At 42.8% G+C, this 25,796-nt stretch overlaps 1 protein-coding gene across 2 annotated transcripts in view; it reads right to left on the bottom strand.

Moving 5' to 3' along the window:
• Positions 1-5: 5 nt before the first annotated feature.
• Positions 6-25,796, bottom strand: part of LOC139366708 (calsyntenin-3) — a 42,078-nt gene continuing 16,287 nt past the window's right edge. The window contains exons 8-19 of one of the 2 annotated variants that reach the window (XM_071104407.1): positions 25,319-25,606; positions 20,139-20,251; positions 19,064-19,223; positions 14,578-14,637; positions 14,279-14,427; positions 13,895-14,043; positions 8,413-8,639; positions 5,270-5,431; positions 4,585-4,730; positions 4,207-4,342; positions 2,664-2,848; positions 6-2,521 (exon numbers count right to left, since the gene is read on the bottom strand). In XM_071104407.1, the coding sequence (XP_070960508.1) occupies positions 2,372-2,521; positions 2,664-2,848; positions 4,207-4,342; positions 4,585-4,730; positions 5,270-5,431; positions 8,413-8,639; positions 13,895-14,043; positions 14,279-14,427; positions 14,578-14,637; positions 19,064-19,223; positions 20,139-20,251; positions 25,319-25,606 (1,925 nt within the window). In that variant the 3' untranslated portion in view covers positions 6-2,371. Of the gene's footprint in view, positions 2,522-2,663; positions 2,849-4,206; positions 4,343-4,584; positions 4,731-5,269; positions 5,432-8,412; positions 8,640-13,894; positions 14,044-14,278; positions 14,428-14,577; positions 14,638-19,063; positions 19,224-20,138; positions 20,252-25,306; positions 25,607-25,796 lie in introns of both variants that reach the window. The other variant, XM_071104400.1, reaches the window with a different exon arrangement.

Here is a 25,796-nt window from a genome sequence, read left to right as displayed (position 1 = left end):
CAGTCTCATAATCAAGCAATAGCGTTTATTCTCGAGAGTACTGAACATGATACAATTTACAACAGGTTATAAACTGAAAATGACGGCATAGGTTTTAAACTGTCCCATCCCTCCTCCATTCTGATACAATGGCAGTATAGTTCACAAGCCTTCCTACATCGTTCCCACCGGTTTAGATACTTTAGGACCAGGCCAAGGTCTCCCTGTGTAGATAAGCATTCTAGCCAGTCTGATGATAAGTTCATTCGTTTCTACCAAGGAACAGTCTTTGTTCTTAAGTCTTGATTATAATTGCACACATTATATTCAGTACTAGGATTAAAATACAATGCATACATCTATACAGTAACATAATAGTATTCTGATTAGTCAGTCCTGATTGAAATGTATACATAATTAGTCATTATTGATTAAAAAAAAAATACCTTAACACCATCCAAAAAGTGCTCAGAAGATGGTGATAGTGAAATATTTTCAAATTGATTATTTACTTAAAAAAAAAAAACAGGCAGCATTTAGACGTCATCAGTGTTTTATTATGAACTTTGAAATGTTTTCAGACAGTTATCAATAACAATAGTCTTCATAATCCATGTTATCATTGTATCAATAATTACAGTTAATGTCCCAATAGTAACCATAGTAATAATATAAGTAATTAATGAAATTTGTATTCCATTTTTAATATTACACTGAAAAACAACAGGCTTTATTTACTGACAGGTTTATCACTGCACATTGAAACACAGACAGACAGCAATAAACACAAAGGGAGGATGTGAGAGAGGATGATGGAGGGAGGAGGTTACATTCAATAGACCAAAGAGATGACGGGGACTGGCATGAAAAGAAAACAACGAGGGGGAAGAGAGAGGAGATAAGGAAGAGAGAACGATTTGAGAATATTTTAAAGGAGGTGTGAAAGAAGGAAGGAGTGAGAGCGAGAGGGGAGACAGAGTAGCTATTTATCACAATGTCCCCTCCATTTACTGTAATTCAGATATGAACAAGATTTTAAATTACAACAATTCAACACACAAATGAATACACTCATCAAGCCAGGAATCATCATCCTTATTACTACTACTACTATTATTATTACTCTGTATTCTGATGGTGTAACCTTTAAAAATATACAACAGCTGGTCAAATGATAAAACAATGTAATTGGTAATAAATAATATGTATATGCAGCTCCCTCTTTAAGAGTACAGACAGAGCAAGCGTTGACTGCAATAATAATAACAATAATTTTATGTACAGAAAATGTAATACAATCAAAACTGCCCGAGCTGAGCTGACATTCTGGATACAGCGGGTGTTGTGGTGTGTGTGTCGTTGTTGTAGTGAGGTTGTCACGAGAGCGGTGGGTGGTGAAAGTGCAATGGGCTGGGGGTCGCTCAGTCGAGTCACTGGGGTTGTGGTAAGGGTCAGAGGTTACTCTATGCCCGTATCGGCAGCCTGTTTGGTTGACTTGCGAAAACATACAATGAAAGGGTTCTACCAACCAATACGATTTAACAATTAAAAGTCTACCCTGACAAAAGGAAAGTTCTGAAAATGTACACTTTTGCATGGACAATTTATTTGATCTAATTTAGCACATCACGTACAGTATGTGAAGCACATCGTACATAGTATGTAAAAGTCTGTTAGAACCTTATAATTGTATGTTTTTGTATATTAGGGTTACTATAAATGTGGATCTGATCTGGAGTCAGATCTGGTGGGGAGAGGGTTCATGTTTTTGGAAGTTGAGGAATGTATAGAGAGAAAGAGCGAGAGAGAGAGAGAGATTGTGCAGCAAAAAGACGACTAGATTAAATCTAGAGGTGTGTGGGATAGCGTCAGGATCAGGGCTTGTGTCTATGTGTGAGTGGCCGACACGAGGCTTTGTGTGAATCGATTGCTTCAATATTCATTTTGTGTGGTGGGAAAAGCTGTCTGGAGTGTGATATAGAGATAATAAAACATATACAGTCTTAACTTTACACCTAAGTTATGTAGCCTCGGTACGGCCTGTGTCACACAGACTTCCAGGACAATGTCAATTCCCTGTGAGTTAGGAATTAGTGCACCACAAACCATTTTTGTTGGTTGTTTTGGTCAGGCGGTTAGAGTATACTGTATATATTGTGCCGTAGAACATTTACGTGGTGAAACATTCAATGCACTGTTATTGGCTATAGATCATTAATGGTGCTGTGATGTTGCGGTAATACAGTGTTTTGTTGTTGTACGTTTACATTCCATAGACTAGAGGTGTCAGCAGTCTTCAATATTTAAACGCGTTGAGAAGAGTGTGTGAGTGGCGAGCCGTTTTGCGGTTTCCATAGAAATGGGTGCGTCCAGAGAGAGAGAGACGATTGGCTTAGTAGCGACGGGGGTTGCCGTCTCTGCCCTCTTTCTTGATGATGATTCGCTGGTCGTCGTTGGCGTTGTCAGGCGACTCCACCACTTCCTCGTCCTCCTCCCCCTCACCTTCAGTGTCAGCTGATATGCCCATACGAGACTCATAGGACTGAGAGAGACAGAGGGAGAGAAAGAAGTGATCAAATAAACATTAAAATCGTCTTTACTCTTAAATCAAACTCAAAACTTCCACACTGAAATGAATAAATAAAAATATATTCTATTCCGCAAAAACAGAGTTAGATCTTTACCTCCATGGGGTTGACGATGATGGTGAGAGCAGAGTCATCCCATTGGCCGCTGTCCTCCTTAGACCCTCCCCTGGTGCCCTCGCCACGGCGGTGGATGGAGCGGATTCGAAACACTCCCATGATCACCATGACAACCAGGAAGCCCACGCACACCATAATGATGACTGTGGCCGCTCCTGGCACCACTGTCAGAGGAAAGTTTTATATGAACCTTTCAGCCACCATCCTGTCAATAAAACCTGTTGGTACTAGGGGGCAGTATTTTCATTTTTGGAAAAATAACATTCCCAAATTAAACGGGATATTTTGTCAGGACAAGATGCTAGAATATGCATATAATTGACAGCTTAGGATAGAAAACACTCTAAAGTTTCCAAAACAGTAAAAATAGTCTGTGAGTATAACAGAACTGATGTTACAGGCGAAAGCCTGAGAAAAATCTAATCCGGAAGTGACTCATCTTTTGAAAGCCCTGCGTTCCGATGCGTCACTATTGAGCTGTGAATGCCCTATCAACCAGATTACGCTTTCTACGTATTCCCCAAGGTGTCTACAGCATTGTGACGTAGTTTTATGCATTTATGTTGAAGAATACCCGTAGGCGGCTTCATTGCGCAAGTGGTCACCTGATGCTCCCAGAGAAATTCTCGCGTAAAATACAGAGGTAGCCATTATTCCAATCGCTTCTACTGAGAAACCAATTGTCCCAGTTGATATATTATCGAATAGATATTTGAAAAACACCTTGAGGATTGATTATAAACAACGTTTGCCATGTTTCTGTCGATATTATGGAGCTAATTTGGAATATTTTTCGGCGTTGTCGTGACCGCAATTTCCGGTCGATTTCTCAGCCAAACGTGAAGAACAAACGGAGCTATTTCGCCTACAAAAATAATATTTTGGGAAAAAATGAACTTTGGCTATCTACCTGCGAGTCTCGTGAGTGAAAACATCTGAAGTTCATCAAAGGTAAACGATTTAATTTGATTGCTTTTCTGATTTTCGTGACAAGGTTGCCTGCTGCTAGCAAGGCATAATGCTATGCTAGGCTATCGATAAACTTAGACAAATGCTTGTCTAGCTTTGGCTGTAAAGCATATTTTGAAAATCTGAGATGACAGGTTGATTAACAAAAGGCTAAGCTGTTTTCCAATATATTTCACTTGTGATTTTCATGAATAGGAATATTTTCTAGGAAGATTTATGTCCGTTGCGTTATGCTAATTAGTGTCAGATGATGACAACGGTCCCGTTCACTGGGTGGGGTGTCACTAGAGGTTAATGTCAGTGACACTGACATCTTGTGGTGAAAATGAACCTGCGATTTTTTTGTATTTTGAATCTCTATTTTGAGAGTGGATAGAAACAAAAGGGGATGGTATAGAGATAAAAACAGATAGATGAGATTAAGTTATGTGTCTTGATTTATCAATGAGCAAAACGCATGTACTCAGGAATATAGAGCATAGTTCTCCTGTAAAAAGTAAATCAAGCGAAAAAGGTCGACATTAATACTGAGGTAAATGAAGTGTGTATAAACCTGAGTTGCGGTGGGGGTTAGGCAGGGTGTGTCCGCTCAGCTCCCCAGAGTGATGAGACGGGTGAAGAAACTGCTGCTGGGAGGCCAGGAGGTGAGACGGGTGGTACAGACTGTCCAGGGAGTGCAGGAAGTTCACCTGAGAGCAAGGATGGATGAATATTTAGATGGACAGACCGAGATAGAGTAAAAGAGAGGTAAAAAAGAAGCCTCATCACAGAACCTCTTACTAACTGAACTAATGTGGTGCTCTCTCTCTACCCACTAAATGCTAGTTTAAAAACACTTAGCTAGTGCCCTGGTATTGTACACCCCCTTGAAGCTTATTTGCTCACCCATTTTGGGTTAATTACAGCCTCTATTGTCAGTTAGATGAGTTACCTCCAGTGTGAGCTCGTTGCTGGTGTATCTGCCATTCATCTCGGAGCAGGACAGACGGAACCGCCTCTCAAAGCGGGCCGATCCTTTAGCCAGCCGGTAACGGACAGACCGAAGGACATCCTCATACACGGAGATGGACTCAGCTCCTAACACAGAGAGAGAGAGAAAGAAAGAAATGAGAGGTGGAGAGTAGGAAGTTTAGGGGCAGTTCAACACTGAGGAAACAGTAAGACAATAAGATAATGCTACAGTTTGTGAACGTGAAACAGAGGTGCGATTCAATATGCAACATAGCCCAACTAATCGCACCATACTGAATGTCACTGTGGGCAGTAAATGAAGCGCTTCAGCACACAGACTGGTGCAGTTTTCCCAAACTTCTGTTTGAGAGATTTTCTTAGTTTTCTGTTGGAATTAAAAACCCACTCCAGCTTCACTAGCATGGAATTTATCAAAAGGTGCATTTCTGTAGCTGGTGCAGGGTTCCTCATTACATGTCACAAGTGGGGGGGGGGGGCTTTCCTTTTTAGTCCTCTATTGCACCCATCAGACCAGCTCCTTGATTTATTTTATTTTTTTACCCTTTAAGTATTTATACCTGGGATATCGTTTTTCAACGGGAACAGTTTAAACACAGCTGAAGTGGGTCTTTAAAATAAATCCAAATAGGGGAAATGAGCGGTACCTGTGATGGCGATGTAAGCAGTGGTGTTGATTATCTCCAGACCCCTCTCTCTCAGGGCATCCATGTCCACCAGGAGCTCCTCCCTCTCTGGGTTTAGCTCCTCCCCCAGGGGCTGGACCTCACAGCCGTCCAGAGTGTGGGCCACGGCGTCTGACATCAGAGCTGGGGGTCCAGGGGTAAGAGAGATGAATGGAGGAGAGAATGAGGCGAGAGAGGGACAGCAAAGGATGGAAAGAGGGGAAAGGCAGAGTGCAAAGCAGAGTAAAAAGGATGGGAGAGCGACAGAAAGCAGACAGTTGAAAGGAACAATTTTGTGGAGACAAAATGAAGTACAGTTGAAGTCAGATGTTTACATACACCTTAGCAAAATACATTTAAAAACTCAGTTTTTCACAATTCCTGACATTTAATCAGAGTAAAAATTCCCTGTCTTAGGTCAGTTAGGATCACCACTTTATTTTAAGAATGTGAAATGTCAGAGTATTAGTAGAGAGAATTATTTATTTCAGCTTTTATTTCTTTCATCACATTCCCAGTGGGTCAGAAGTTTACATACACTCAATTAGTATTTGGTAGCATTGCCTTTAAATTGTTTAACTTGGGTCAAACGTTTTGAGTAGTTTTCCACAAGCTTCCCACAATAAATTGGGTGAATTTTGGCCCATTCTTCCTGACAGAGCTGGTGTAACTGAGTCAGGTTTGTGGGCCTCCTTGCTCGCACACGCTTTTTCAGTTCTGCCCACAAATGTTCTATAGGATTGAGGTCAGGGCTTTGTGATGGCCACTCCAATACCTTGACTTTGTTGTCCTTAAGCCATTTTGCCACAACTTTGGAAGTATGCTTGGGGTCATTGTCCATTTGGAAGACCCATTTGTGACCAAGCTTTAACTTCCTGACTGATGTCTTGAGATGTTGCTTCAATATATCCACAAAATGTTCCTTCAACATGATGCCATCTATATTGTGAAGTGCACCAGTCTCTCCTGCAGCAAAGCACACCCACAACATGATGCTGCCACCCCCGTGCTTCACGGTTGGGATGGTGTTCTTCGGCTTGCAAGCCTCCCCCTTTTTCCTCCAAACATAACGATGGTCATTATGACCAAACAGTTCTATTTTTGTTTCATCAGACATTTCTCCAAAAAGTACAAACGTTGTCCCCATGTGCAGTTGCAAACCGTAGTCTGGCTTTTTTGGAGTAGTGGCTTCTTCCTTGCTGAGTGGCTTTTCAGGTTATGGATATATATACTTTTGTACCTGTTTCCTCCAGCATCTTCACAAGGTCCTTTGCTGTTGTTCTGGGATTGATTTGCACTTTTCACACCAAAGTACGTTCATCTCTAGGAGACAGGACGCATCTCCTTCCTGAGCGGTATGACGGCTGCGTGGTCCCATAGTGTTTATACTTTCCTACTATTGTTTGTACAGATGAACGTGGTACCTTCAGGTGTTTGGAAATTGCTCCCAAGGATGAACCAGACTTGTGGAGGTCTACAATTATTTTTCTGAGGTCTTGGCTGATTTCTTTTGATTTTCCCATGATGGCAAGCAAAGAGGCACAGAGTTTGAAGGTAGGCCTTGAAATACATCCACAGGTACACCTCCAATTGACTCAAATGATGTCAATTAGCCTATCAGAAGTTTCTAAAGCCATGACATAATTTTCCGGAATTTTCCAAGCTGTTTAAAGGCACAGTCATCTTAGTGTATGTAAACTTCCGACCCACTGGAATTGTGATACAGTGAATGAATTATAAGTGAAATAATCTGTCTGTAAACAATTGTTGGAACAATTACTTGGGTCATGCAAAGTAGTTGTCCTAACCACCTTGCCAAAACTATAGTTTGTTCACAAGAAATTTGTGGAGTGGTTGAAAAACGAGTTTTAATGACTCCAACCTAAATGCATGTAAACTTCCGACTTCAACTGTACATAATAGATTAGGTAGTGAGCAGATAAAGCATTGGCAGAGACTATTTTCTCTGTTGCTACACAGCTTTATAAACTATGTCCTGACCTGAACAAACCCCATGCAGGAAGAGGCTCTTGTCCATAACCATCATCATAACAGATACACTCATAACGGATGACAAACATAACCATCATCATCCTCATAACGGATGACAAACACAGATGTGGTGTGCTTCCTCTCCAATATACAGCCATTGCACACATACATAGGTTTCTCACTTGGAGATGCACAAGGCATATCTAATAATAGTACTGGGTTTGTGTGGTCCTAATTAGTCTTCACGTACACAATCATTGGGGAAAGTTGATGGGGGTTGGGTCAGTGACGAATATATGTATAGATGGACTAGCTGAGGATGTGCACGATTCAATGGGGCTGAAGTCCGTGAGTGGTTGTGATTCTGGACGGCCAGATATCTACCAACAATGACAAGAAACTGCCTTGTGTGGAATCGTGACTCTTGTTCTTGATGTCTTGTTTTGAGGTGTTTTGAGTGATTTCATGTCAATGCTAATATGGCAAAAACCTGCTAGCTAGCTAACCAACAACTGTAACGACATATTTGAGAGACAACAAGTGCTCATTGGACAAATGTATTTATGTATTCAATAAACATTGGAGACGGAATATAATTTACATGTTGTCAACAATCTAAGTCAACCCAGTCTGCGCGTGTGTCGGTTTTGTTGCCAAACAAACAACCCAACTATAGGACTGGGAACATACTTTCTCAGGGGTAGGAAACATGCACCCCAATTCAAAATCTGATTTAGAAGAAAGACAGATCTTACTTCACATTCTTTGTCCGCCGACATATAACTAAGAAGCACTGCTAGTAAGTGGAAATTTGAGATCCAGGCCTCAGCCCTGTATGATAATTAAAAACAGGCTGAGATCAGGGGTAGAATCTAAGTCAAATATGCACAGTTTGATTGATGATTTAATGTGTTCCGACACACTGATCACACAAAGACCAGACAATGGTCCATATGTAATCAGTCATGCTCACATGATTATTCTTTAGAAGCATCAATCCGTGTACAGTAGGTTTCCTTCCTACATAAAATGCTGGCAAAATGCTCTCAAAATGATTAGATTGATGTGATTGGAATGCACTAGTCTCTACCCCCGCATTGTAGTATTCATGGAAGGGCTCTTTGCTGGCTCACCTCCTCCTTCCATGCCCTGAGCGGCTGTGTTAACAGCATGAGACAGGGAGCACACAATCCTCAGCTCTGGGAAGAGGGGTACACCACGGGGGCCCTCAAATTCAGGCGCGGGGCGGGCCAGGTGGGGGCCGACCCCAGACAGGGAGATCTGAGGGGCGTCAGGCTGAAGGACCACCAGATAGCCCTCCAACTGCCTGAGCGTAAGACAACTCTCCTCATTGAAACACCTAGAGGGAAGAGAGGATAGAGAGAGAGAGAATGGGGGGGGTCAAATAGGGCACCATTTATTTCTCTATAAGTAAACAGTTTTAGGACTTGATGATTAGGAAAATCAGGTGTGTTAATGTTGGTCTAGGACAAAAGCCTGCACACCCTGTGGATTTTCAGGTTGAAAAACCCTTGACTATAATGATATTGTATGTATTGTCTGATACTAATTAGTAGCTGATACTAATTGTGCCACTTTTCAGAAGCACTTTGAAATTGTGTTATTATTTGGCGATTCAGTACTTGATTTATGATTCAAGTGGTGCTTTGAGTTGTTTAGTGTGTGAGTGTTGGAACTATCTAGCTCTCGTAATACTGTCTCTCTCTCGCTCTCTTTCAGTGAGCAGCTGCTATATCTGACTCTCCACAAGGGCCTGCTGTTCAGCCATCTGGAAGAACTGCTGACCTCAAATTAGTCTTATCTTTAAACACTATTTAAAAACATGCCCTCCAACTACTAACTGATAAATCGGACTGAAGAACACACTAGAAAAGCAAATAACCTCCTGACCGGGAATCAGACTAATCTTAAAAACACAAACAAAGAAACAGATCTCAAAACAAACGTAAAAACACAACATCACTGTTGTCCCTTAAATCCGGGTCATCTAAAAACACTACGATAAGCGCAGCCACTTCAAAAAAAAAAAACTCTACAGGGTTAGATAATGAGGACTTCCTGTTGTTGCAACACTTCCTGCGATGGGTCAGATGGAACAGATGCTAAAGTACATAGATAGGTAAGACCAACATGCACTTCAAAGTACATAAATATTTAAATCAACAAAGTGGATAAAAAAGGACCCGTGTAGGCCTATGCGGTGCATTAACCCAAAAATAAAACATATTTTTCTGGTCATCCATGAACTTAATATAATGTGTGATACACTGTGGCATAAAAAAAATTGTATATGCTTCAACCGTGCTTCCTCTTACCCAAGGCTAGATTATCTAGTTGAGCAAAAGCCGGGACTCCTATATCGGCTGCAAATCAAGCTCCACTCCTTGCACAGGGATGCTATCATTCAACATAACAGTAAAATCCTTGTGCTCTGATACCTTTGCAGAGTAAAGGTTTCACATGCACAAGTACAGTAAAATGCCTTTCTTGCCAACTCAAAACCCAACAATGCAATAATCAATAACATCAATGTCTTTCTAGAAAAAACACAAGAAATAAGAATAGGAAACATGAAACACACAATAAAGTAAGTACTGTGAGTAAGTAAGTATACTATATACAGGAAATATTTAAAAAGTAAGATCCAATACTATATTTATATGTGCAGGGAAACTGCAGTGATGGAGGTATATACAGCTGTAGTCGGAAGTTTACATACACCTTAGCCAAATACATTTTACAATTCCTGACATTTAATCCAGGTACAAATTCCCTGGCTTAGGTCAGTTAGGATCACCACTTTATTTTAAGAGGGTGAAATGTCAGAATAATTGTAGAGAGAATTATTTATTTCAGCTTTTATTTCTTTCATCACATTCCCAGTGGGTCAGAAGTTACCATACACTCAATTAGTATTTGGTAGCATTGCCTTTAAATTGCTTAACTTGGGTCAAACGTTTCAGGAAGTCTTCCACAAGCTTGCCACAATAAGTTGGGTGAATTTTGGCCCATTCCTCCTGACAGAGCTGGTGTAACTGAGTCAGGTTTGTAGGCCTCCTTGCTCGCAAAGGCTTTTTCAGTTCTGCCCACAAATTTTCTATAGGATTGAGGTCAGGGCTTTGTGATGGCCACTCCAATACCTTGACTTTGTTGTCCTTAAGCCATTTTGCCACAACTTTGGAAGTATGCTTGGGGTCATTGTCCATTTGGAAGACCCATTTGCGACCAAGCTTAAACTGATGTCTTGAGATGTTGCTTCAATATATCCACATAATTTTACTACCTCATGATGCCATCTATTTTGTGAAGTGCACCAGTCCCTCCTGCAGCAAAGCACCCGCACAACATGATGCTGCCACCCCCGTGCTTTACGGTTGGGATGGAATTCTTTGGCTTGCAAGCCTCCCCCTTTTTCCTCCAAACATAACGATGGTCATTATGACCAAACAGTTATATTTTTGTTTCATCAGACCAGAGGACATTTCTCCAAAAAGTACGATCTTTGTCCCCATGTGCAGTTGCAAACTGTAGTCTGGCTTTTTTTATGGCGGTTTTGGAGCAGTGGCTTCTTCCTGAGCGGCCTTTCAGGTTATGTCAATATAGGACTCATTTTACTGTGGCTATAGATACTTTTGTACCCGTTTCCTCCAGCATCTTCACAAGGTCCTTTGCTGTTGTTCTGAAATTGATTGGCACTTTTCGCACCAAAGTACGTTCATCTCTAGGAGACAGAACGCGTCTCCTTCCTGAGTGGTATGACGGCTACGTGGTCCCATGATGTTTATACTTGCCTACTATTGTTTGTACAGATGAACGTGGTACCTTCAGGTGTTTGGAAATTGCTCCCAAGGATGAACCAGACTTGTGGAGGTCTACAATAATTTTTCCTGAGGCCTTGGTTGATTTCTTTTGATTTTCCCATGATGTCAAGCAAAGAGGCACTGAGTTTGAAGGTAGGCCTTGAAATACATCCACAGGTACACCTCCAATTGACTCAAATGATGTCAATTAGCCTATCAGAAGTTTCTAAAGCCATGACATCATTTTCTGGAATTTTCCAAGCTGTTTAGAGGCACAGTCAACTTAGTGTATGTAAACTTCTGACCCACTGGAATTGTGATACAGTGAATATATAATTGAAATAATCTGTAAACAATTGTTGGAAAAATGACTTGTCATTGCACAAAGTAGATGTCCTAACCGACCTGCCAAAACTATAGCTTGTTAATAATACATTTGTTGAGTGGTTGAAAAACTAGTTTTAATGACTCCAACCTAAGTGTATGTAAACTTCCGACTTCAACTGTATGTATAGGGGACTAGGCAGCAGGATATAAGATAAACAGATTAGCAGCAGCTTGCATGTGAGTGTGTGTGTAGAGTTAGCAAAAATGTATGTGCATATTATGTGTCAGTGAGCAAATGATGGAGTGAGTGTTGTGTGTGTTGGAGTGACAGTGTGTGTGTGTGCTCGTGCATGGAGACTATGAGGGGTAAAAGGTCAATAAAAAAGATGTCTACATGTTCTACCCCCAAGTTCTATAAGAATCTTTGAACACATTATTTCATCCATCATTAGCCTGGGTACCTGACAACCTTCAATGATGTTATGTTGTTAAACAATGGATAGACAATGACAAATATCCAAAACAAACGGGCACCCAGGCTACATCACCATGGCTGAAATACGGTCACAGATATATGAGAGATATGATACAAGTAATTGTCGGACCAGAACAGCCATGTCCATGTTAATTGAGATCAACGTCCACTGAATAGCTCTCTCCCGCTGAGCAGTCCTGTAAACCTGCATTCACAGCTCTGGAATACTGCTGCATTCTTTGTGACATTAGGCTTTTACCTGCTTTTCCTCTTTTTACCCTTGATTTCTAGTTTATGTACACGAGGACTGTCAGTGTGTGTGCCTGTTTGTGTTCAAGTTTTAAAGTCATGTGGACAAGTACAGTGAAGCGCCTTTCTTGCAAGCTCTCAACCCAACAATGCAGTAATCAATACCAATGTCGTACTAAAGATAACATAAGGTAGAACAAAAACACACGAGAAATAGAAATAAGAAGAACACGTGAAAGTAAGTAAACGATATACATGGTCCGTTCCAGTACCATATTTACAATGTGCAGGGATACTGTAGTGATAGAGGTAGATATGTATAGGGGTAAGGTGACTAGGCATCAGGATATATGATTAGAAGCAGCGTATATGATGACGGTATGTGAGTGTGTAGTCAGTATAAATGTGTGTGTATGTTATGTATGTGAGCAAATGAAGTTAGTCTATGTATGTGTGTGTGTGTGTCAGTGAGCGTGTGTAGAGTCTTGTGAGTGTACAGAGAGACAGTGCAAAAAAAGGCTCAACTCAGATAGTCCCCATGTTGCCATTTTGTTAGCTATTGGGGATAGAAGCTGTTCAGGAGCCTGTTGGTGTCAGACTTGATGCACCGGTACTGTGGCCGTGCGGAAGCAGAGAGAACAGTCTATGGCTTGGGTGGCATGAGTCTTCAACAATTTTCTCTGTCTTCCTTTCACACGGCCTGATATAGAGGTCCTGGATGGCAAGGTGCTCGGCTCCAGTGATACACTGGGGTTTGAGGGCCCATGCCAAACCTTTTCAACCTCCTGAGGGGGAAGAGGCGCTGTCGCGTTCTTCACGAATGTGTGCGAATAATTTTAAGTCCTTAGTGACTTGGACACACAGGAATTTGAAGCTCTCGACCCGCTCCACTGCAGCCCTGTCGATGTGGAAGGGTCCACAATCAGCTCCTTGGTCTTACTGACATTGAGGGAGAGGTTGTTGTCCCGGCACCACAATGCTAGGCCACTGACCTCCTCCCTGTAGGCTTTCTCATCGTAGTCGATGATCAGGCCTACCACCGTTATGTTGTTAGCAAACTTGATAACAGGAGGGGACTAAGCACGCACCCCTGAGGGGCCCCTGTGTTGAGGGTCAGTGTGGCGGAGGTGATGTTGCCTACCCTCACCACCTGGGGTCGGCCCGTCAGGAAGTCCAGGATCCAGTTGCAGAAGGAGGCGTTCAGTCCCAGGGTCCTAAGATTGGTTTCGAGCTTGGAGGGGAAAATGGTGTTGAATGCTGAGCTGTAGTCAATGAGCAGCATTCTCACGTAGTCATTCCTCTTAGGTGGGTCAGAGCAGTGTGGATTGAAAATTAGATTGCGTCGTCTTTGGATCTGTTGGGGTGGTATGCAAATTGGAGTGTCTGGGATGATGTTCATGTGTGCCATAACCAGCCTTTCAAAGCCCTTCACGATTACAGATGTGAGTGCTACAGGGTGGTAGACATTGTGGCTTAAAGCCTCAGAGTTTCTTGGGAACAGGAATGATGGTGATCATCTTAAAACATGTGGGGATTACAGACTGGGACAAGGAGAGGTTAAAAATGACAGTGAATATGCCTGCCATTTGTTCTGCGCCTGGTCTGAGAACACGCTGTGGAACTATCCAGCCCCGCAGCCTTACGCAGCCTTACGAGTGTTCACTTCGGCCTCGGAGAGCGAGATCACTTAGTCCTCTCTGTGTGTGTGTTGGTGTGTGTGTGTGCGTACATGCAAGCGTGTACCTGAGAGAGGTGGTCAGTTTGAGTGGCCTGACTCCAGGGGTGGCAAAGCGGAGAGAGTTCCTGTAGGTCACCTGTTGCACGGCCCTGTTGAAGCTCTCAATGTCATCACCCTCCAGAACCAGCGCAGACTGACTTGGGTTCACATGCACCTAAAAAGGTCAAAGGTCAAGAGTTCATGCTCCGAGGTCGCACAGGGAAATGAACCCTTTTGAACACAACAATCTGAGTAGGACATATAGCAGAGGTTAAAAAAACGTTGGGTGCCATGACCTATCAAACCCTGTAGATGAAGAAAAAAATTATTCTGGTCGTCAAAGCCCACTCTAAGCCTTAGCCAAGTGAGGCAGTGATCAATAGGACTCCTCTACAGTAGGGCGAGGTTACCTTCATGCCTGAGCCCAAGGTCTCCAGGTCCCCAAAGTCCAGCCCCTCTCTGCAGGCGTACAGACACTCCACCACACTGTGGGGCTCCACACTCCCTGGACGCACCGTCACCCCTGACAACAGGCCACGGTAACCACCCACATACTTCCCTAAGAACCAGAAACAAAATGAACACAGTCAACACAGTCAAAAAAGATGAACACCTACACACATATATGCGCATGCACGCACACACACACACACACACACACACACACACACACACACACACACACACACGTAAAAACAAATGAAGTCACCTGTGTCTTTCCCTTCAGGGATGGTGTTGTTAAGGATGTCCTTCTGTTTATCTTCTGTCTCTGTGGGGAGAAGAAAGGTTAAAGGCAGTTGTTTCTATATAAAATCATTTATGGGTAACATTTAGATATAGATTTCCATTAAAATGGGGAAAAAATGTTTTTCTCAAGAATTTTGGTAGGACTGTCTGGGAGTGGTCTGTGTGGGGAGGGGAAAACTGAAAACCAGCTGTTGGCAGAGAGGTTTGGAACTCTTTATTATTGGTATATTAACCAATTTACCCCATGCAAACCTTCTGATTAGAAGGTCCTGTGTAGATTGTATTTTCAACCAGCAACTATCAGGAAATAAACACTGATAAAAAAAATAACACGTTTACAGTGTTAGTTTCATCAGCTGTTGTAAAATATTATTTATACAACAGGTGGGTCCAATCCTGAATGCTGATTGGTTAAAACCGCATTCCAGCCGGTGTCTATTCCAAAACTTACCACCAGCTAAATCTATGATGTTAAAATGCCTATTTACTCTGTTCCATCTGACTGCGCAATCCACTGTCTCATCAGCCCAGCAATTTATAAACTTGATCTCCACTATAAAAAGCATCTAGACATGATCTAACATTTATTTTAAGAGAACATTTAGTTTTCAACAGCGGAGATTTGTATAAACCTTGCTACCTGTCTCTCCGACATTTGCAACATTGTTTCAATATTCAAATTCGTTCTCCAGCTGTCTCCTAGTAATGAACGTGTCGGGAGTCTGGATGAGACATACAGGCAGGCAGCTTTTCTCAGCCAGTCGAAATCATGAATCAGCTGGCACCATTTTTATGGATATATACAAAGAAATGTCAATTGAAAAAAAGTATGAAGTGAAGTGCAGCTAGTTTGCAGTCTTTCCAGCTTCAGTTTGAAGTGATTGTATTAGCTGTGTTGTTGGCTAGCTCCTCTGAACAAGTGTCCCAAGAGAGAGCACATTTTATATACCAGGTGAAATAGCGCCTCATTAGCTAATTTCTATGGATGTATGTAAATAAATGCCATTAGAAAAAAGCTTAAACAAATGCAAATGCAGCTACTTTGCTGTTATTCTCGCTGCACTTTTTGACGTGACTAAGTTAGCCGTAGTTGGCTAGCTAGCAAGCAAGGGATAAGAACGTTGCCAGCCAGTATGGCAATAGAACATTTAGAACAAACGTCCATAGATACAGAACAAAAAGACAATGACTGGGTCGCGTTCCTAGCAACCGAACCGATAGAACGAACGACCAGCTGGCTTGGTGGGTAGCAATCCTAGATTTGTGTTGGGACTATATATTGTGGAAGGATTAAATAGTATGAATATTTAATAAAAATATGTCAATAATTATTTGAATATGTTGGTATACCCGTTGTATAAAAGTGATAATGACCCCGAAGCCGGTGTTTGGAGGATATATAACACCCGTGCCAATATATTCTCCAAACACCGTCTTCTGGGGTATTATCACTTAAATAAAGCACAGGAAAACAGAATTTTGACTGCACTGGCAGAGAAGGGGTAGAGAATGGCAGAAAGAAGTGAGAAAGACAGAGGTGTGATAAGAGGAATGAAAGGATAGTAAAAGCAAGAGAGGAGTGGAAAAAGAAAATGAGAGAGAAGAGTGAAAAAATACAGAATAAGATAGAAAATAAACGTGCAAATCTGACAAAGGTGTGTCATACCCTTCATTATCTCCCAGCAGCTGACTGCCACACAGGCAAGTAGCCATTAATGTGTGTGTGACTGTATTTCCAGTGCTAATTGGCAGACAGTGTGTCCCATTTTAGCGATTAGCGCTGGTGTAACTGGCAGGCTAACCGTCTGGCCTGCCTGTTGTTCTGTTAGCCTAAATAATTGATAAGTCAGTGATATTAATAGAGTATGGAGAGGCAGTCAGAGCATCTCACAGAAATATAATTAGGTGAATGAGGAGGGAAACGCCATTCTTTTCTGTGTCAGATGACGTATGTGTATGTACAATGCCTTGCAGAAGTATTCAGACCCCTTGGATTTTGTCTACAAAGTGGGACTAAAATGAATTGTAATTCTTCGTCTACAATCTACACAAAATAACCTAATGTGAAAGAAATGTATTTTTATGCATGCATGCATGCATGCATACATGCATGCATACATACATACATACATACAGTTGAAGTCGGAAGTTTACATACACCTCAGCCAAATACATTCACAATTCCTGACATTTAATCCAGGTACAAATTCCCTGTTTTAGGTCAGTTAGGATCACCACTTCATTTTAAGAAGGTGAAATGTCAGAATAATAGTAGAGAGAATGATTTATTTCATCTTTTAGTTCTCACATCTCATTCCCTGTGGGTCAGAAGTTTACATACACTCAATTAGTATTTGGTAGCATTGCCTTTAAATTACTCCAAAAGCACAATCTTTGTCCCCATGTGCAGTTCCAAACCGTAGTCTGGCTTTTTTATGGCGGTTTTGGAGCAGTGGCTTCTTCCTTGCTGAGCGGCCTTTCAGGTTCTGTCGATATAGGACTCGTTTTACTGTGGATATAGATACTTTTGTAACCATTTCCTCTAGCATCTTCACAAGGTCCTTGCTGTTGTTCTGGGATTGATTTGCACTTTTTGCACCAAAGTACATTCATCTCTAGGAGACAGGTGTTTGGAAATTGCTCCCAAGGATGTACCAGACTTGTGGAGGTCTACAATTTTTTTTCCTGAGGTCTTGGCTGATTTCTTTTGATTTTCCCATGATGTCAAGCAAAGAGGCACTGAGTTTGAAGCTAGGCCTTGAAATACATCCACAGGTACACCTCCAATTGACTCAAATGATGTCAATTAGCCTATCAGAAGATTCTAAAGCTATGACGACATTTTCTGGAATTGTCCAAGCTGTTTAAAGGCACAGTCAACTTAGTGTATGTAAACTTCTGACCCACTGGAATTGTGATACAGTGAATTATAAGTGAAATAATCTGTCTGTAAATAATTGTGGGAAAAATGACTTGTGTCATGCACAAAGTAGATGTCCTAACTGACTTGCCAAAACTATAGTTTGTTAACAAGAAATGTGTGGAGTGGTTGAAAAATGAGTTTTAATGACTCCAACCTAAGTGTCTGTAAACTTCCGACTTCAACTGTACATCTGTATGGTCCCTCAGCCAAGTATTGACTTTCAAACACAGATTCAACTACAAAGACCAGGGAGCTTTCAAAAGCCTCAAAGAATGGCAGTGATTGGTATCAAACATTGAATATCTCTTTAAGCATGGTCAAGTTAATAATTATGCTATGGTTTATACACTGATTATACCAAACATTAGGAACTCAGGGAGCTGAATACTTATGCAACAACTATATATTTAAAATATTTTAGAATTTGTCTTCCTCTTTAACATTACAATATTTTGTGTAGACTGTTGACATGATAATTACAAACGTTTGAATTCCACTTTGTAGCACAATACAATTTGAAGAAATCCAAGGGGTCTGAATACTTTTCTGCAAGGCACTGTATAGGTGCATGTGTGTGTGTGTGTGTGTGTGTGTGTGTGTGTGTGTGTGTGTGTGTGTGCGCGTGTGTGTGTTTTGTGCGTTGCTTTCATTGGTGTGCTGGAACATTTGGTTCTATGAACTGTTTCATTAGCAGAAGAATGTGAACTGTGACAACTCTCAAAAATATATTTTTGGGGCAGGCGTTGCTCTTTTGTAATCTTGTAACCTATTCTAGAAATGTATTGCCAGATAAATATATTCCATTGTCTATTGTGGTATATTATTGTCATATTTTCCTTGCCATGTTCTCATCAACTACCACTCATTAGCAACACTTTACATAGCCATCATTCCAGGGTATCTATGTATGTGTATGTAATTAAAAGTCACATTTCTAATTCATTCTTGTTAACTAGCTTGTTATAGAAAAATATGTTATTAGTTATTCAACTGGTAGTTACACTAGTATAGGACCTCTGCAATGTAAAGTGTGACCCACTTAGGCATCCTTCATTTGCTGACAGGGGTTCTATGCAGTAAAGTTGAACCGCTCTACGTGGTGTAAGGTTTAACCACAGAGTTTCTAAACCCAGAGGCTTAACACTGCGACACTTCTGGTAACTCTTGCGAAACAGACCAGGCCGGGGTTTGGGAAGTCAAAAATGATTCCTTAGTTGTTTATTTTCTCGGAATCTAAAGGCACAACCTAGATTCGAGCCAATATCTTAAGTAGCTGAACATCTTATTACTCCAACCTTGTTAAAGTGACAAACTGAAACTTTAGAATTTTTGTGAAAAACAATTTCATATCGAAGGAGTGCCTTTCATTTGCGCAGTTCGGCGACAGATGACTGTTAGACACCATATCGTGTTTCTACGCATGAGCTTAGCTAGCCAATGTCGCCATGACATCGCCTATAAGTGTGATTGGGGATTTCTATTGGAGAAGCAGTTTTAGCCTGTCTTTGGTTTAACAAATAGTTACCCCAGCAGGCGCCAATGACCAGTCGCTGTCGTGGGGCAGGGTTGGGTATGACTCCGTTGTCGTGGATGAGGGCGGGGTCGAAGGTGACTCCATCCACATACAGTGTCACAGAGGGGAACTGGACACTGAGGGACAGGTGATGCCACTCGCTGTCACACACCTAGAGAGGAAAGAAGGACATGGAGACACGATGGGTCAGAGGTCAAGAAACAGCTGAACACAGCAGAACAAACAAAAACATCTACTAGATGTGCTACATGAACTTATCCCATATAATATCAGAATGTTTCTAAATGTTTTATCCCTTTTGTTTCTACTGAACACTATCCATGACACCAGACTGAGCACTGTAACAGTTCTTGTCGCAGAAGAGAGACAGATAAAGAAGTAAAGAGAGACAGAGGGATTTGCCAAATGTTATCTGTATCAGCTTGGCCCCTATAATCCTACCCATTTTAAGCGGTCTGCGACCAGTAACCCAAGCAAAAACCACTTAGTCCCCCCTCCAACCTCCTCCCAAAACCACACAACCACAGCATCCCCTTATCCCCTCTGCCCCTGCCTCTCATCCAAATCCTATTCTTCCCAATCCCCCTGCTTCTTGTCCATATCTACAAACTCCCCCAAGGAAAATATCCTAGCCTAGCGGTTAGAGCATTGCGACAGGAACCAAAAGGTTGCTTGTTTGAATCCCCAAGCCGGCAAGGTGGAAAAATCTGCCGTTCTGCCCTTGAGCAAAGCAGTTAACCCCCACAACAACTGCTCCCCGGGTGTCGATGATGTCGATTAAGGTAGCGCACCGCTCTGATTCAGAGGTGTAGGGTTAAACGCGGAAGACACATTTTTGGTTGAATGCATTAAGTTGCGCAACTGACTAGGTCTTCCCTTTCCCTTGTAGCTAGCGAGTCTGCCTTGGGATCAGGTTGTAACCCTACTTAATGCAGTTGTCTTAAAAATAAATCAATACAATTGCAACTGGCAGTAAGTGAGCATTGGCCTTTTTGAATGGCTTTTTCACTCATAGCGCTCCAACTAGCAACTGTTCCACCCTCATCCAGCAGCATTCCCATAGTACCTGCTCCAGTTTCCAGAGGAATTTCACGGGCCGCGCAGCGGAGACGTCGGGCCAGTAGAAAAGAGAGAGACGGCAGCCGTGAACGGAGAGAGAGTAGTGGGAGAAGGAGTCGTCTGAGGAACAGAGAGAGGAGACTGGCAGTCAGTAGACAGAAAACAGCATTTGAGACCAAACTTGCAGAAGGAATATGAGACACAAGCAGTGCATCTCACAACAAAAGGATTTTCATATTTCCTCGCCATAGACTTCATAGAATTAGACTGAGGCAGAGCCATATAGATACAGTATACATAGCCGTGGGAAGTAGGGGTAGTGAGGATGCTATAGCACCCTTGGAAAAAAAGTTTGGACACACCTACTCATTCCAGGGGTTTTCATTATTTTTACTATTTTCTACATTGTAGAATAATAGTGAAGACATCAAAACTATGAAATAACACATATGGAATCATGTAGTAACCAAAAAAGTGATTATTCAAAGAAGTCACTCTTTGCATTGATGACAGCTTTGCATTCTCTCAACCAGCTTCATGAGGTAGACACCTGGAATGCATTTCAATTAACAGGGGTGGCTTGTTAAAAGTTAATTTCCTTCTTAATGCGTTTGAGCCAATCAGTTGTGTTGTGACAAGGTAGGGGTGGTATACAGAAGATCGCCCTATTTGGTAAAAGACCTAGTCCATATTATGGCAAGAACAGCTCAAATAAGGAAAGAGAAACGATAGGCTATTATTACTTTAAGACATGAAGGTCAGTCAATTCGGAAACTTTCAAGAACTTTTCAAGTTTCTTCAAGTGCAGTCGCAAAAAAACATCAAGCGCTATGATGAAACTGGCTTTCGTGAGGACCGCCACAGGAAAGGAAGACCCAGAGTTACCTCTGCTGCAGAGGATAAGTTCATTACAGTTACCAGCCTCAGAAACTGCAGCCCAAATAAATACTTCAGAGCAATAGACACATCTCATAGTAGATTGCGTGAATCAGGCTTTCATGGTCGAATTGCTGCAAAGAAACCACTATTAAAGGACACCAATAAGAATAAGAGGAATAAGAATTAGACCGGTGGAATGCTGCTTGGGCCAAGAAATACGAGCAATGGAGATTAGACCGGTGTAAATCTGTCCTTTGGTCTGATGAGTCTAAATTTTAGATTTTTGGTTCCAACCGCCGTGTCTTTGTGAGAGGCAGAGTAGGTGAACAAATGATCTCTGCATGTGTGGTTCCCACCGTGAAGCATGGAGGAGGAGGTGTGATGATGCTATGCTGGTGATACTGTCTGTGATGTATTTAGAATTCAAGGTACGCTTAACCAGCATGACTACCACAGCATTATGCAGCGATAACCCATCCCATCTGGTTTGGGCTTAGTGGGATTATCATTCGTTTTTTCAACAGGACAATGACCCAAAACACACTTTCAGGCTGTGAAAGGGCTATTTGACCAAGGAGAGTGATGGAGTGCTGCATCAGATGACCTGGCCTCCACAATCACCTGACCTTAACCCAATTGAGATGGTTTGGGATGAGTTGGACCGCAGAGTGAAGGAAATTTAAGGAACTTCTGGAAATTCACCTTTCCGGAAGCACTGTTGCCGCTTGCTGTGGACCTCCCTCTGCCCCCAGCTGTGCCCTCGATACCATGTGTGGGTTGATTGCCCCCCATCTATCTTCTGAGCTCGTGCTGCTGGGTGACCTAGAATGGGACATGCTTAACACCCCGGCCATCCTGCGGACTGGGCTTGATGCCCTCAATCTCACACGGATTGTCGATGAGCCTACCAGGTACAACCTACCAGGTACAACCCTCATAGATGTCATCCTAACTAATTTGCCCTCCAAATGCAACTCTGCTGTTTTCAATCAAGATCTCAGCGATCACTGCCTCATTGCCTGCATCCGTAATGGGTCTGCAACCAAACGACCGCCCCTCATCACTGAAACACTTCTGCGAGCAGGCCTTTCTAATCGACCTGGCCGGGGTATCCTGGAATGACATTGACCTCATCCCGTCAGTAGATGATGCCTGGCTATTCTTTAAAAGTGCCTTCCTCGCCATCTTAAATAAGCATGCCCCTCTCAAAAATGTAGAACTAGGAATAGATATAGTCCTTGGTTCACTCCAGACCTGTCTGCCCTTGACCAGCACAAAAACATCCTGTGGCGTTCAGCATTGGCATCGAATAGCCCCCGGGATATGCAACTTTTCAGGGAAGTTAGGAACAAATATACACAGGCAGTTAGAAAAGTTAAGGCAAGCTTTTTCAAATAGAAATTCGCATCCTGTAGTACTAACTCAAAACAGTTCTGGGACACTGTAAAGTCCATGGAGAATAAGAGCACCTCCTCCCAGCTGCCCACTGCTCTGAGGCTAGGAAACACTGTCACCACCGATAAATCCACTATAATTGAGAATTTCAATGGGCATTTCTCTACGGCTGGCCATGCTTTCCACATGGCTACCCCTACCCTGGTCAACTGCCCGGCACCCTCCACAGCAACCCGCCAAAGCCCCCACCATTTCTCCTTTACCCAAATCCAGATAGCTGATGTTCTGAAAGAGATGCAGAATCTGGACCCCTACAAATCAGCCGGGCTAGACAATCTGGACCCTCTCTTTCTAAAAGTATCTGCCGAAATCGTTGCAACCCCTATTACTGGCCTGTTCGGCCTCTCTTTCATGTCGTCTGAGATTCCCAAAGATTGGAAAGCTGCCGCGGTCATCCCCCTCTTCAGAGGGGGTGACACTCTGGACCCAAGCTGCTGCAGACCTGTGTCTGTCCTACCCTATCTTTCTAGGGTCTTCGAGGGCCAAGTTAACGAGCAGATTGCTGACCATTTCGGGTCCCACCATGCCTTCTCCGCTGTGCGGTCTGGTTTCGGAGCAGGTCGTGGGTGCACCTCAGCCCCGCTCAAGGTTCTGAACAGCGTCGTGGCCGCCATCGATGGGAGACATTACTGTGCAGCCGTATTCATCGACCTGGCCAAGGCTTTCGACTATGTCAATCACAACATTCTTATTGGCAGACTCGACAGCCTTGGTTTCTCAAATGATTGCCTCGCCTAGTTTACCGGCTACTTCTCTGGTGGGGTTCGGTGTGTCAGATCGGGGGGCCTGTTGTCCGGACCTTTGGCAGTCTCTGTGGGTGTGCCACAGGGTTCAATTCTCGGGCCGACTCTCTTTTCTGTGTGCATCAGTGGTGTTGCTCTTGCTGCTTGTGATTCTCTGGTCCACCTCTGCACAGACAATGCCATTCTGTATGTTTCTGGCCCCTCCTTGGACACTGTGTTAACTAACCTCCGGACGAGCTTCGATGCCATGCAGCTCTCCTTCCGTGGCCTCCAACTGCTCTTGAACGCAGGTGAAACTGGATGCATGCTATTCAATCGAACACTGCCCGCACCTGCACGCCCGTCCAGCATCGCTACTCTGGATGGCTCTGACTTAGAATACGTGGACAACTACGAATGAAGTGTCTGGTTGGACTGTGTCTGGTTGGACTGTGGGCTCTCCTTCCAGACTCACATTAAGCATCTCCAATCCAAAATTGAATCTGGAGTCGGCTTCCTATATCGCAACGTGGCGTCCTTCACCCATGTTGCCAAGCATGCCCTCGTGGGACTGACCATCCTACCGATCCTCGACTTTGGTGATGTCATCTGTAAAATGGCCTCCAGCACTCTGCTCAACAGACTGGATGCGGTCTATCACAGTGCCATCCGTTTTGTCACCGGGGCCCCATGCACTACTCACCATTGCGACCTGTGCGCTCTCGTTGGTTGGCCCTCGCTTCATACTCGTCGCCAAGCCCACTGGCTACAGGTTATCTACAAGTCTCTGTTAGGTAAAGCCCCGCCTTGTCTCGGCTCACTGGTCACCATGGCAGCGCCCACTCGTGGCGCGCTCTCTGGCGGGTGTATCTCGCTGGTTGCTACCCAGGTCCAATTCCTCCTTTGGTCGTCTTTCCTTACAGTTCTCTGCTGCCCATGACTGGAGCGAATTGCAGAAATCTCTGAAGCTGGAGACTCACATCTCCCTCACTGGCTTTGGGCACCGGCTGTCAGAGCAGCTTACATAGCCCATCTGTAAACAGCCCATCTATCTACCTACCTCATCCCCATACTGGTATTTGTTTGTTTTGCTCCTTTGCACCCCAGTATCTCTACCTGCACATTCAACTTCTGCCGATCTACCATTCCAGTGTTTAATTGCTGTGTTGTAATTACTTCGCCACCATGGCCTATTTATTTCCTTAACTTACCTCATTTGCACTCACTGTATATAGACTTTTTGTTTTCTTTTGTTCTACTGTATTATTTACTGTATGTTTTGTTTATTCCATGTGTAACTCTGTGTTGTTGTATGTGTCGAATTGCTACGCTTTATCTTGGCCAGGTCGCAGTTGCAAATGAGAACTTGTTCTCAACTAGGCTACCTGGTTAAATAAAGGTGAAATAAAAAAATATATATATAAAAAAAGCAGCCAACAAGTGCTCAGCATTGGTGGGGACTCCTTCAAGACGGTTGGAAAAGCATTCTTCATGAAGCTGGTTGAGAGAATGTCAAGAGTGTGCAAAGCTGTCATCAAGGCAAAGGGTGGCTACTTTGAAGAATCTCAAATATATTTTGATTTGTTTAACAATTTTGGGGGGCTACTACATGATTCCATTTGTGTTATTTCATAGTTTTGATGTCTTCACTACTATTCTACAATGTAGAAAATAGTAAAAATAAAGAAAATCCCTTGAATGAGTAGGTGTGTCCAAACTTCTGACTGGTACATAGAGGTGGAAAAAGTACCCAATTGTCATACTTGAGTAAAAGTAAAGATACCTTAACAGAAAATGACTAAAGTAAAAGTGAGTCACCCAGTAAAATACTACTTGAGTAAAAGTCTTCATGTTTTTGCTTTTAAATATACTTAAGTATCAAAAGTAAATATAATTGCAAATATATACTTAAGTATCAAAAGTAAAAGTATAAATCATTTCAAATTGCTTATATTAACCAAACGGCACAATTTTAGTGTTTTTGTTTTTTTACGGATAGCCAGGGGCGCACGACAACACTCAGACATAATTTGCATAAATAGTAATGTACAGATACCCCAAAAAACTACTTAAGTAGTGCTTTCAAGTATTTTTACTTTAACTAACAGTTGTGACTGACCATTTGACTGACCATTCTTGACGGTACTGCAGACGATAGTCTCCTCCTCCCTGCGGTTTCCTCTGGCCTGATTAGTCGGAGGCTGGGTGTTGATCCCACCCCTTCGCATCCACAGCTGGAGGGTGAAATGGTCTCCGGATACGGCCGCGGCAACAGAGTCGGGTACCACAGCAACATGGGTGGAGCCATTAAAGGAGAACACCAGGGACGAATCAGAAGAAGGGAGGGTGGGCAAGGCTGAGGTCCAATTGGCTGCTGGGGACGGGGGCGGGAGTAAGTCCACTTCACCTCTCACAGCACCTGGTGAGACAGGAGACAGGAGTGAAATCACAAATAACATACTGTACAACCCTAGACTTGGTAAAGGCCTTAGAAGCATTAACTCTTTTGGGACTGTCTGTGGTTAATGTGCTTGTTTCAGGTTGGGAGTTCAAAACCGCTTTTGACTCACTCCAATCTTGCTGCATTGCTCTGCTTACTTACTCTAAAC

The sequence above is a fragment of the Oncorhynchus clarkii genome, chromosome 2, assembly GCF_045791955.1.
Source record: "Oncorhynchus clarkii lewisi isolate Uvic-CL-2024 chromosome 2, UVic_Ocla_1.0, whole genome shotgun sequence".
NCBI classification, from domain to species: domain Eukaryota; kingdom Metazoa; phylum Chordata; class Actinopteri; order Salmoniformes; family Salmonidae; genus Oncorhynchus; species Oncorhynchus clarkii.
This window is presented reverse-complemented; position numbering and strand designations above follow the sequence as displayed.